This window comes from Triticum aestivum, chromosome 4A, assembly GCF_018294505.1.
Source record: "Triticum aestivum cultivar Chinese Spring chromosome 4A, IWGSC CS RefSeq v2.1, whole genome shotgun sequence".
NCBI classification, from domain to species: domain Eukaryota; kingdom Viridiplantae; phylum Streptophyta; class Magnoliopsida; order Poales; family Poaceae; genus Triticum; species Triticum aestivum.
In genome coordinates this window covers 672,509,431-672,522,073 of record NC_057803.1, presented here as the reverse complement: position 1 = coordinate 672,522,073, position 12,643 = coordinate 672,509,431, and the positions used below count along the sequence as shown (strand labels likewise).

Below are 12,643 nucleotides of genomic sequence, written 5' to 3'. Positions count from 1 at the left end.
ATAATGAAATCTCTACAAAGACTTACATTTAGGAACGGAGGAAGTACATGCAAATATGTGTGACTGTGTGAGAGTGCTATTTAGGTCACCTACAAAGGCTTAGCGAACACTATACTATAGCACCCTGTATTCAACGTACGAAAAAAAAAGACTGGCTTGGCACTAGTAGTGGACGGGGCAGCGAAAAGTGCTTGCAGCTACCGAGCTTCATGGCTCTTCGGGGTTGAAATTTTTGAAAAACACACTTCCGGTGCTTAAAAAATCTTAAAACAAATACATGAATACATACACATATTCCTGAGGTCCGGGAAAAATCTGGAAACGAAATGCTCTGTGTTTTGAGAAATAGAAAAAGGAGAAATTTCTAACAGAAATGGCAACCTTTTTCTCTTATATACTGTAGAAATTTGTTTTTTTTTTGTTGTCCCTAACGAAACGAGATTTCTACTGAAACTTGCCACCAGTATTCGAATGTGTACATGTATCCCCGAAAAAAAAATCACATTTTTTTAAACTCCAAAAACACAAATTTTAAAATGTTCAAATATAGAGAGCATTGGAGCTCGAGTGCTGCAACTGTCACGGGGCAGACCGTACCTCCTCATGTCCTCCTCCTCAAGAAAGATTAGGGTTTCTCTGCCTCCCGCAGGTGTTGCCGTCGGTCCGCCTCGTCTCCCGTGGCCTTAGGACCATGGGGGCACGGTGGATCCGGCCCTTGCCGACGGGAGGGCTCCGTTTTTAGATGGTTCTTTGAGTCTTGTTAGGGTTTGTGTCCTGTTCAGAAAGGCGAGACGGCGGCGGCTTCTTGAAGATGGAATAATGTTCTTCCCGTCTAGCCCCCGTCCCGGTGGTGAGTCTAGCATTGTTGGCGGGCGTGTGAAGGTGTGTCTCCGATGGATCTATCTTTGGTGGATCTACTCGGATTTGGTAGTCGTTCGTCTCTACGTTCGTCTGTTTTCAGGTTGGATCCTTCCGATCTACGCTACACTTCATCAGTGGCGGTTACTGTTCTGGTGTGCTGGTCCTATGTGGCCTTAACACGACGACTTCCCGACTGTCTACTATAACAAGTTTTGCCCGGCTCCGCGCTGGTTCTATGGGGCCTTAGCACGACGACTTCCCGACTGTCTACTACAATAAATTTTGCCCGGCTCCGGCGAGGAAGGGGCGATGACGGCGGCGCGCCTTCGGCTCGCTTCAGTGCTTGTAGTCGTCGATAGGTGGTCTTCAAATCTGGTTGTAATTTTTACTATTTCTGGTGTTTGTTGTACTGCCATGATTGAAGATGAATAGATTAATTTTTTTCTAAAAAAACAATTAATAAGAAGTGCCGTTGGAGGCGCAGTTGCGCTGCAACATGACATGCAAATCAACTGTATAAATAAATAAAAAAAACAGTGAACTTACGCATAGTCGCTTTAAAACTTCTTTTATAGGGAAAACCGAGGAAGTTACTAGTCATTACACGTTCGGAATCTACACATACGGTGATTTCCAGTTTAATCCGCGGTCATCTTGTAGTTGTACCACCGTGCCACGAGCAGGTACCCGCCGAAATTGCCGACGCAGAGCATGGCGAGCAGCCAAAAAAGTAGTCCAAGTGCCCGTGGTTGATGTCGTCGGGGATCCACCCGGGCCGGCCGGTGCTCGTCGTGACACACACCACGACGGACACGAGCGCCGAGCTCGCGTAGTTGCCCAGCGCCAAAGCCGCGCTGGCGAGCCCTGAGCAGATGCTCCGCATGGCGTCAGGCGCTTGGTCGTAGAAGAACTCCATCTGCCCGATGAAAGTGAACACCTCCGCCGCGCCCAATAGTACATAATGGGGCACCTGCCAGAAGATGGACAATGACACGTACTCTGCACCGTCCGTGCCGCGGTACGTGCCGTTGCACGTGACCACGCGGCGCCGTGCGACCTCAAGCATGCCAGTGGCGACCGTGAGGATGACGAACCCGATGCCCATGCGCGTCAGCTGCGTGAACCCGCGGCGGTGGCCCGTGAGGTGGCGCGCGAGCGGGACGATGGCGCGGTCGTAAAGCGGCACCCAGAGCATGACGCTGAGCGTGTCGAAGACGGTGAGCACTGCAGCGGGGACGCAAAAGCTGCCGATGCGCGGGTCCAGCGTGTCCCCTTGGAGGATGAAGGTGGTGGACACCTGCGTGTACACGGCCGCGAAGATGATGCCGCACGCCCACACCGGCAGCAGACGGAGCACACACTTGATCTCCTCCACCTGTGTAACCGTGCACAGCCGCCACGGGCTCGCTGGTCGCCCCTTGTCGCCCGCCCTCTCTAGGGCCGCCTTGTCCAAGAACCTGAGCGATCGATGACAACCGCAACCCGTGCAATAGATTAATTTGTGTTAAATGAGGTACTAATATGAGTTTGTTGAATTCGTTCCAAGAAAATACACGATGCAACCGCCTCGTCCTTTTTTTCAGATTAGGACTTCTCTGCCTCCCGTAGGCATCATCATTGATCCACCTCGTCTTCAATGGCTTTAGGGCCATGCCGGCGTGGTGGATCCCAGCCCTTGCCGCCGGAAGGGCTCCATTTTTAGATGTTCCTTCGAGTTTTGCTTTCTTAGGGGCTGTTCGGTAGCCCGCCGGCTCCTCAACTCCTCGACTCCAACTCCGGAGCCGAACCGAACGCTTCAAAACCTGGTTATGGGAGTGAGAAGCTGGCTATTAGCTACGTGCAAATTTGCTGGAGTCATGGAGCTGGGTATTTGCTACTCAGAGAAAACAAAGAAGTTGGAGTTGGCAGTTTTTACGGCTGGCTGCCACCGCCAAGTGACTTCGAGCGAAACGGTACGAGGAAATAGCCACGAGCGGACAAAGAAAACAGCCACGAGCGCCTCTTCGCAGCCACCCACCCAACCGGGCCTATAGCCCATGCCCCTTGTACAAGTCACTTGGGCTGCCAGCCCAATCCAAACGGGACGAATATGCACTTTTTGGCCTTTGCGATCGCTGGCTACCAGAAGCTGCTACACCGAACAGATCCATCGCTCCAGGAGTTTAGGTGGGAAGCTGGCTGCTGGAGTTGGGCGATGGAGTTGAGGATTTTGCATCCGTGGGCAACTACCGAACACGCCCTTAGTGTTTGTGTTTTACCGTCTTGCTCAGGAAGACGAGACGATGGCGGTTCCCTGTAGATGGAATAAAGTTCTTCCTATGTAGCCGTTGTCGCGGTGGTATGTCTGTCATCGTAGATGGGCGTGTGGAGGTGTGTCATCAACGGATCTGTCCTTGGTGGATTTTTCCGGATATGATTGTAGTTCATCTACGTTCGTGTGTCTTCAGGTTGGATCCTTCCGATCGGTGCTACTCTTCAATGATGGCGGCTGTTGTTCTGGTATGCTGGCCCTATGGGGGCTGAGAACTTCCTGACTGTCTACTACAACAAGTTTGGACTGGCTCCGGCGAGGAAAGGGCGATGACGGCAGCGCGCCTTCGACTTGCTTCCATGCTAGTAGTTGTCGCTAGGTCGTCTATGGATCTAAATGTAATTTTTATTATTTCTCATGTTTGTTGTATTATCATGATTGAAGATGAATAAATTGAAAGTCTTCTGCAATAAAATAAATAGAATATAAACGAGGCTATCTAAAATATTAACATAGGAAAAACTCAACTGCAAAACCACATCGTTTTGGCAAGATTACCGAACGCGTCGAGAGAAGGCTTGTCCCCATAACCCCATCTTTTCGGCAAGATTACCGAACCACATCTTTTCTTCTTTTCTTTTATCTCAAACAGTTTTTTATTTTCAAATCCTTTTCGACCTTTTTTCCCTACATTGTAGGTGCTTTTTCTACCCTGCAACAAAATAATGTGTGACCACGTGACATACGTGTAAGTAATTCAAACAAATCAGAAAATAATAATGTGTGGATGAAATTTGAACCGTACTTTTTTTGTTTTTTTCCCATACTTTTCATGTGGTTTTGTCACCAGGAACCCTGGTAACTTATGTGTACTTTTAACCCGGAACTTCTGTGTACATAAAATGTTATTTACGCACAGCATATATGATATCTACGCACAAACACAGTCATAACTTTGACCCGGGGGAAAACCCGTTGAAACATACCCTCCGGAATCTCCTGTCTAAAAAACATGGTAATATATGCACGCATACCTGATAACTTACGTATAAAACACCGTGGTAACTTTGATGGAGGACAGTGCATTGTTGAAAACAAACCCATGATAACTTCTGTGTAAATAATATGGTAATATACACACTGCAGACCTGATAACTTATGTACAAACACCATGAAAACTCTGAACCGGGCAAACTTTTTGTTGAAAACATACCTCCAGCAACTTCTGTGTAAGTTGCATGATGGTTTACGCACCGCGGAGATGATAACCCATGTAAAAACACCATGGTAACTTTTGACCCTGGTATAAAGTTGTTCGAAAGATACCCCTGATAACTATTGTGCAAGTAGCATGATAATATACACATTGGGCCTGATAATTTCCGAATATCGTGGTAACTTTGACCCCCAAGAAAAAACGTTGAAAGTACATCCTCACAACCTATGTGTAAATAACATGAGAATTTATGCATCTCAGCGCAGTATCTTTACCTAGCCTGCACCTAGTAACTTCCGATGCGGAAAAAAGTCGTCGAAACATACCAACATGGGATCTGATTTCGAAGGTCTCATTGCGACATCTTTTATCTCGTGAAAACGGATTTTGAATCAAACCGGTGGTTTGAGCTATCAAACATTTCGAATCTTCAAAATAAGAAGAATCTAGGATGACATTAGTTTTTCCCCTCTAGTGCATGCGTGCATGTGCAGGTGGGAAAAAGGTTGGATAATCATTTTCCCCAGTAATTTCTTTGTAAATAGCATGATAACTTACGTACGGCAGACATGATAATTTACTTAGCCCAGACATGGTAACTTTTGACCAGAAAAAGAAGTCCATAGAATCCAGTTTCGAAACTCTCATCGCGATGATTTTTTTATGTGAAAACAGATTTTGAATCGGACCGATGATTTGAGCTACAACACATTTTGAATTTTCAAATATGGAGAATGCAGGATGCCATCATCTTTTCATCCTGTAGTGTATGCATGTATGTACGGAGTTAGAGAAAGAACATTCTAATGCATGCGTACGTGAAATTGGAGGGGGGGGGGGGGGGGGGGGTGGGTGGGTGGGTGGGCGGCTTAATATGCACTACCGAGATAGTATTATACATTAATATTATATACTAGTAGGCCACGTGCACAATACATGTATGGTTCAACTGACGGATAGAAATCTTATCCCTTGAAACACAGTACCTTCACATGTATGGCTTCATGAGTCCATCGTTCTGATTTATATGTAAAGGTTCACATGTTTAGAATTAGTATCTTGCATCATAGCGAGCTTAAAAAAGCTTCACTGAGAGCTTCCAAATCTCGCTGATGAGACACATTAGTGCGCAACGCTGCGGACACTCGCGGTCCAGCTGTCAGTACGTGTGCCGTGACAAGCTACGCATGAGTGGATAACATCATACATAACTGAACTTTTCCTATGTTGCACTACTAGGAAAAAGCCTATACACAGAGGTATAACAGTAGCGCTGGTTAAAATAGGGCGCTACTGCTAATTTGTAGTAGCGCGTTCATACAAAGCGCGCTATAGCTTAAACTATAGCAGTAGCGCATGTTCAGAAGCAAGCGCTATCACTATAATTACCACCGTGTTGGCGGTAGGCTAGGAGTAGTAGTAGCGATTCTGAGCAAAGCGCGCTACCACTATGGTCATTGTTGCAGCGCGTTTCCTGCGTACAGCGCTACTGCTAAGAAAAAAAGAAAAATGAAAAGAATAGAAAAATAAATGAAAATGATAGAAGTAGGAAGCAGAGAAATGAAAAAAAAGAAAATGTAAGGATAAACAAAAGAAATTACTGCTTCCTATAGCAGCAACGTGTTTTTATAAAACACGCTTAGCTATAGCGTGTTTACAAAACATCTCTACTGCTAGTTCGACTTAACCACACGCGGACTCAAAATTTTGCTAAGTCCTCTCCTTTCCCCCCACTCCCCCGGCCCTGTTCCCCCAACTCCTCTGTCGCCGCCGCCCGAGCCTGCCCTCACCGCCGCCGCCCGCCCTCAACCTCAGCGCCGCCACCCGCCGCCGCTCTCGACCTCACCGTCGCCGCTCTCGACCTCACCGCCGCCGCCCTCAACCTCACCGCCGCCGCCCGAACCCGCCCAGCACCGCCGCCTCCCGATCCCGAGCCCGCCCTCGCCGCCCCTACCTCTCCGTCGCCGAGCACCTCCCCGCCACCGTCTCTCCCCTCTCTGTAAGCCCCCCACCCCTCCCCCACCCCCTTTCTCTCTGCTTAGTTAGTACTAGATGTTTTTTAGTAGTAGTAGATGTTAATTTAGGGTTCATAGATAATGATTTTTAGTAGTTGAAATAGTTTAGTTTTAGTTAAACTAGTTTAGTTTTAGTTGAACTAGTTTAGTTTAGTTGAACTAGTTTAGTAAATAAATTAATAAACTAGTTGAATTAATAGAACTAATGTATTTTTAGTAAGTAAATTAATAAACTAGTTGAACTAGTTTAGTTTTAGTTGAACTAGTTTAGACTAGTTGAACTACTTTATTTTTAGAAAGAACTAGTTTTTTTTTCTATTTATAGTAAGTTTATATTTAGTAAGAACTAGTTGAATTAATAGAACTAGTTGAACATGTCATATTTGTTGTTATTTTTTTAGTTTAAGAAATTATTCGGGATGTATTAGTGATAACTTATAGGGTTTTTGCTTTTGCAGAAATCAAGGAGCCCCTCCATCATCCCCACCGTCGTCCCCATCACCGACCCCCTCCGACCTCAAGGTGAGACCTGCCAAATCTCCATGTATATCTTGTGTTGCTCATATAGGATATGTGGTTGCCCAAGTGGCCGGTCATGTTCAGGTTACACCTTTGAGTGACCTATGTTTTGCCGGAGTGTTGATTAATTTCTGTTTCGGTAAATTTCAGACGCTCGATATGTCCTTTTTTAGCAAAGGTCATGCCGAATTTTTCCGTGAATTTTGGCATGACTTGTGCTAGAATATGTAGGAAATATCGAGTAGCCTGGATTTTCTCGAAAAATAATGATCTAATTTAGGTTTTTTAGTACATATATATAATTGTACAAGTTTAATCTTTGAATTATGAACGTAGGAAATGTCGTACTCGGACGACGACAGTCTCCCGGGGGAGTGCAGCTGGTGCCACGACGATCGAGGTATGTGCGACAGGTTCGTTGAGCTGGATGAAGATCGGCGCTTCAACATTAAGCTCGAGGAGACCTTCGATGTTGAAACGGTACGCAACAACGGCAAGTGTTTTTTTCGTAATTAAGCATGACTTCAACTATTTCGACGTCTAATTTTCATCTTTTACAATTCGACTAGCTTATCCCATGTCATGCAAGACGCTATGTCTTGGAGAGGATGGGTTTTGAAGACCATGAAAATTTTGAAACAAATAAAATACACCTAAGGACCCATCATGATATGGATTTTGAAGTAAATCTGTGCAATGCTCAGAGCGTAACCCATTTTGGTTGCCAAAATTGGGAAGCACTTTGCAAAATGAATGGTTTTTATGAGGTATGATTGTCACCATGGATCTTGGTGATCCTGACATCGAGCAAGACAATATGGACATTTGGATCCTTGTTGATACGCTTCCGATTGAACCGCAATGTGAGTTTCTCAAACATAGTTATTAACTAATTTATATTGTTTATTTCAAAATAGTTGACAGCTTATTTCCATTGACAGCTTATTTTGATTCTTCAAAGAATGTGCGGAAGATGGTAGACAAAACCCACTACATCCGTGCATCTTTTGTATACTTCTAAAACTAGTACATCATTGCTAACTATGAAGTTATTACTATGTTTTTCAACAGAAACTCCTGATGGATTGTGTGCCTCATCTGATCTATCAGAATGGCCGCCTTACAGTTCTGAACATACTGCCAGGTAAATCTAGGGAGCTCACCTGTGCATATCGAATTTCTAAAACCGGTGAACACATGCTCATCAAAGAATGGAAAAAATGTTTGGACATTCGCAAGGAGGTTCTTGGAAGTAACATTCAGCGAAAGGCAAGAATTAGAGACATGATAATCTCCATTCTCCATAATGGAGAGTCAGGGGCTATCTTGTTTTTTGCTATTTTACCTTAGGAAATGTAGCAGGTCCTAAGAGAATGTAGTAGGTCCTATGAGATACAATATGTTTATTATATGGTACAATATGTTAGAGTTGATGATGAGGAGCACTTGTGATTACGACTAGTGACCAATTTGCTATGTGATGTCATTGATGAAAACGATGATCTTGAGGAGGTGTTATATGACAATGATGTATTATGATGATAAGTTGTTAATGATATGATGATAATGATGATGATATTTATTATATCATTGGGTGAAAGAACCGCGGATTAGTTTCAAGTGGATGGACATCCACTTGAAACTAGTTCACGGTACTTTCACCCCGTGATGTAATAACTCTAGCGCTCCTACTGGAGGAACGCGCGTGCTGCCTCAGAGGAGCGCTATTATGATGTAAAAACAATCTTATTATGAAAACTTGTGTAAAGGTTTATGAATACAACATGAAATAAAAAATAATACGAAATAATAGTAGTAGCGCAGACAGGGAGAAGCACTACTACTAATTACCAGTAGCGCTCCTCTGAGGAAGCGCTACTACTAAGTCGATTTAGCAGTAGCGTGGGTCGAGGCATGCTACTGCTAAGCTTTAGCTGTATCGCCGTACCAGTAGCGCTCCAGCCCGCGCTACTGATATGCCTAAAACCCGCGCTGCTCCTAGGCTTTTCCCTAGTAGTGTTGGCTGATACGATGGATCTGGAAATTAGTAGTGCCTTAGAGCATCTTTAACAGCCGTCTTAAAAGACGCACGCACACGGTAAAATGATTTTTTAGCGCGCGCGACCCGGTTTCGCACGCTCCAGCGGTGGCGGCAAACTAGCGCGCCCGGGAAGCGGTTGCGCGCGCTGGAGAAAGCGGCATCAGGTGCGGTAGATTTGGCGCGCCGCTTCGGACGCGCCTATAAAATGCGGCACTCGCCACACGCTCACCACACTGCCATGCGCCCTTCCCCTTGCCACCTCGCCGCTTCCAGTCTTTGTCGCTGCTTTCGCGCCCCGCCACCACCGCGCCACTATGCCACCGCGCCGCTAGGGTTCTTCAGGCTACCGCGGCGTCCGCGAGCGCGCCAACGGCTGGTACTCTGCCAAGATCCGGTCCGGCGACATCCGGCTCGGCCTCGGCTAGTTCTGGACCGCACACGAGGCAGCCCGCGCGTACGACGCGGCGGCATGGCGCTTGCAGAGGCCCCCGTCGTAGATAAACTTTTGGGACATCTTCACGCGCGAGCAGGCGCAGCGCGCCGCCCTCCGCCTCGTCTGATCACGGACCAGGACCGTGCAGACCACGTCCGGCTGCAGCGCCGCCTCCTCGTCGCCGAGGAGGACGAGCGAGCCATGGCAGAGTGGCGCTAGCGCAACCCGGAGGACGTCGCCGCCGAGAACGCCTTCTGGGCAGAGAAGACGACAAGACGCCGCGCGGAGCGTGCCGACAGGCGTCGGCGCAAGGCACTGACCTTATCACAGTGCGATATCGTCGAGGCAGGCGGGAAGTCGATCTTCTCCCCCAACGATGGACGTTGGGATGACATGTGGCTCGATACCTCGGGCAACACCACCGAGGATGATGATGATGATGATGATGACGACGGCTGGGAGTAGGTTTCTTTTAGTCGCATCATAGTTTTAATCAGCTGCACCGTAGTTTTTCTATCTAGTTGCACCACAGTTCTATCTATCTATGCTTGTGCGAGAGCGCGCGCGCTGCATTTTAGCGCGCCTACTGGAGGAAGTGCTGCATTTTAGCGCGGCTGCTGGAGCCAGCATTGCGCGCCGCGCCAAACTTGACGATGGACGCGCCGTAAACCAGATTTTAGCACGCCGCCCGTTCGGCGCCTGTTGGACATACTCTTAGGCACCGTTCGGTTTCTCTTCACTCCGCTCAACTCCGCGGAGCTGCGGAGCTCGGTTTCAGCTGCCCCATAAAAAGCTGCAGCAGCTTGCTCCGCTCCGGGAGCTGAGTCACGGGAGCGGAGAGAAACTGAACAGCCCTTAGTTGGAACTTTTTTTTTGAATTTTCATCGGGGAGGGAGAGAACTCCCCCACCTGAATTGTATTCATTTGCCTATAAGGCTTTGCAGCCTCGCAAGATGGGCTCAAGTGAACCAGAGGTACAGGGGATACATGGGAGGAGAGATAAAATAAAACAACACAACACACCGACGATACACAAGACGTCACACACAACAAGGGGAGAACAAGAAGAGAAACACAACACAATACAACAAAGAGCACCGCCGGTGTAATCGAACGGCATCGGCCAGCCGAGACTAAACCAAGACACTGCACCGTCGACGTAATCGAAAGGCTCCATGCAACCGAGACTGCACAATGCCGCGACACCACCTGCATCACGGGGCACATTCGAAGGGTCACGCAAGGCCGAGACGACGCCACACCACCTTTGTGTCCCCGGCGTCGTCGAGGGGCATCGCCAAGAAGACCAAACCACGGCACTGCACCATCGACGCAATCGAAAGGCACCACGCATCCGAGACTGCACAACGCCACAACACCACCTGTGTCGGGGGTACATTCGAAAGGACACGCGAGGCCGAGACAACGCCACGGCACCTGTGTGCCACCGGCGAGATCGCAGGGCACCGCCTAGCAGAGACACACCAAGAAGCACTCAAGCACGAACATCGCCGAAGAAGAGCACAGACCCACCGTCGACCCCCAAGCCGGCCGCAACACCATCACATCAACTACACTCCACCGACAACCGCCACCCACGCAAGCCGTCGGTTACCACCAACAGCCATGGTCTCCAAGACGACGCCTCCAAGAAGGTAGCGGCGAACCTGCCGCCGTCGTCGTCCGATCTAGCAATACAAGATCTTAGGCTTACGCCCGGAGACACTCTCGGGGGATTTGGGTGAACTGGACTCCTCAGCAACGCCCCCAAGGAGGTGAACGACACCAAAAATGGCGCCGCCGTCACCGACATCAAGAACAGTTTTTGCAAGGATTTCTCCAGGAGCCAAACACGACCAAATCGCCTCAAGATCCAAGCCATGGCACACCTCCAACCGCCGCCGCAGGCCACGAGAGGGGAGAAGAGCACCCCCAACTTACCACGAAAAAGGGGCAGAGCACCGTTGCCATGGATCCTGGGACTCCCTCCACCTCCCCTTCCCTCCTACAAGCTGGACCGGCCAGAGCAAGATCTTGCCAATGAACGAGGGGAGGGATGCAGGAGAAACGCCGCCGCCCGCCAGATCTGGGGCAACACGGGGCAGCAGGTCCGGCACCGGCCGCGCACGGCGCGTCACCCGGCTAGACGCGCGCGCCCAAGCCTCCACAGCAGCGCCACCAGCCACGGGACGCCAGCGCCGAGCCAGCGAGCATCGCCGCGACCACGCACGCGAGGCCCCGCGCCCCAAGCCCCCGCCCGCAGCCACCTACTCGCAGCTCCGCACCCGCACGCGAAGCCCCACGACGCCGCCGTTGAAGCCGGAAGCCACCGGGACCAGGCCCCGCTCGCAGATCGACGCGCCGGCCAACAAGAGACCCCCGCCCGTGCCCGAGAGCCGCCCGAAGACGCGAGAAAGGATCCCTGCCACCGCCGTCAGCCGCACATTGACATATCACTGCGCAAGATTATATCTCAATGTGCTACTGTACAAGATCCCTGCCACCGCGGCACGGATCTGCACAGAATTTCGTCCGTTGCCGGAGGAGAAAACGGAACGAACTGGCGAGCTGGCGCCTGCCACCACGCTGCATGGCGGCAGCCTGTGTTGCTTTCCAGCCATGCGCTGCAGTAGAAAAGTCGTGCACTTACGTAACACACCACTACTCCATCACTAAAAGATTCAAAAGAGTCCATCTTACTATGGTGTTTGTGCCGTACAATTCACATTTTACAATGGATATCTCAAAACTTATAATCTTGTACAGTAGCACATTGAGATATCACTGAAAGAATCTGTCGCGTGGCATGACATTTCACATGGAAAAGCAGCACAGGCTGCCGCTAGGTAGCGTGGCGGCAGGTGCCACATCACCAGCCGTTCCGTTTTCATGTGCGCCGTTGGGCCAAAATTCTGCGCAGCGAAGGCTGCCGCCTGAGCGAGTGATGGCAGGTGCTGCCGCCAGATGCCGTGGCGGCAGGTGCCACGTGTCGGCTGGCGAACCTGCCGCCACGGCGCAGGTGGTCCTTTTTGACATTTCCGTCTTCGGGTAGTCTTTTTTGACAATTTGATTCAGTAGGTGGTCTTTTTTGATGAAAAATCGAAAAATCGGAATATGGGGCCGCCTAGGTGCCAGTCAACTGAAAAAATAAATCGCCAGGAAAGCAAACGGAGAGAACGACCCTGGAACGACTCGAGCATTCACGCGATTTTAAAACACACGCACCATCATATCCTTCACGATCACGAGCCTACGTACGTACACTGGTGACCATTGAGTCATGCGCACATGCGCCAGTGGTGATTCT

At 49.1% G+C, this 12,643-nt stretch overlaps 1 protein-coding gene across 1 annotated transcript; it reads right to left on the bottom strand.

Annotated features, from left to right (window-relative positions):
- Nucleotides 1-1,317: 1,317 nt before the first annotated feature.
- LOC123084245 (protein NRT1/ PTR FAMILY 8.2-like) lies at nucleotides 1,318-10,664 on the bottom strand. Its single transcript, XM_044505951.1, has 4 exons — nucleotides 10,602-10,664; nucleotides 9,344-9,651; nucleotides 1,549-2,318; nucleotides 1,318-1,373 (listed from the first exon to the last, which is right to left on the bottom strand). The coding sequence occupies exons 1-4, from the start codon at nucleotides 10,662-10,664 to the stop codon at nucleotides 1,318-1,320; spliced, it is 1,197 nt and encodes a 398-aa protein (XP_044361886.1).
- Nucleotides 10,665-12,643: the final 1,979 nt, after the last annotated feature.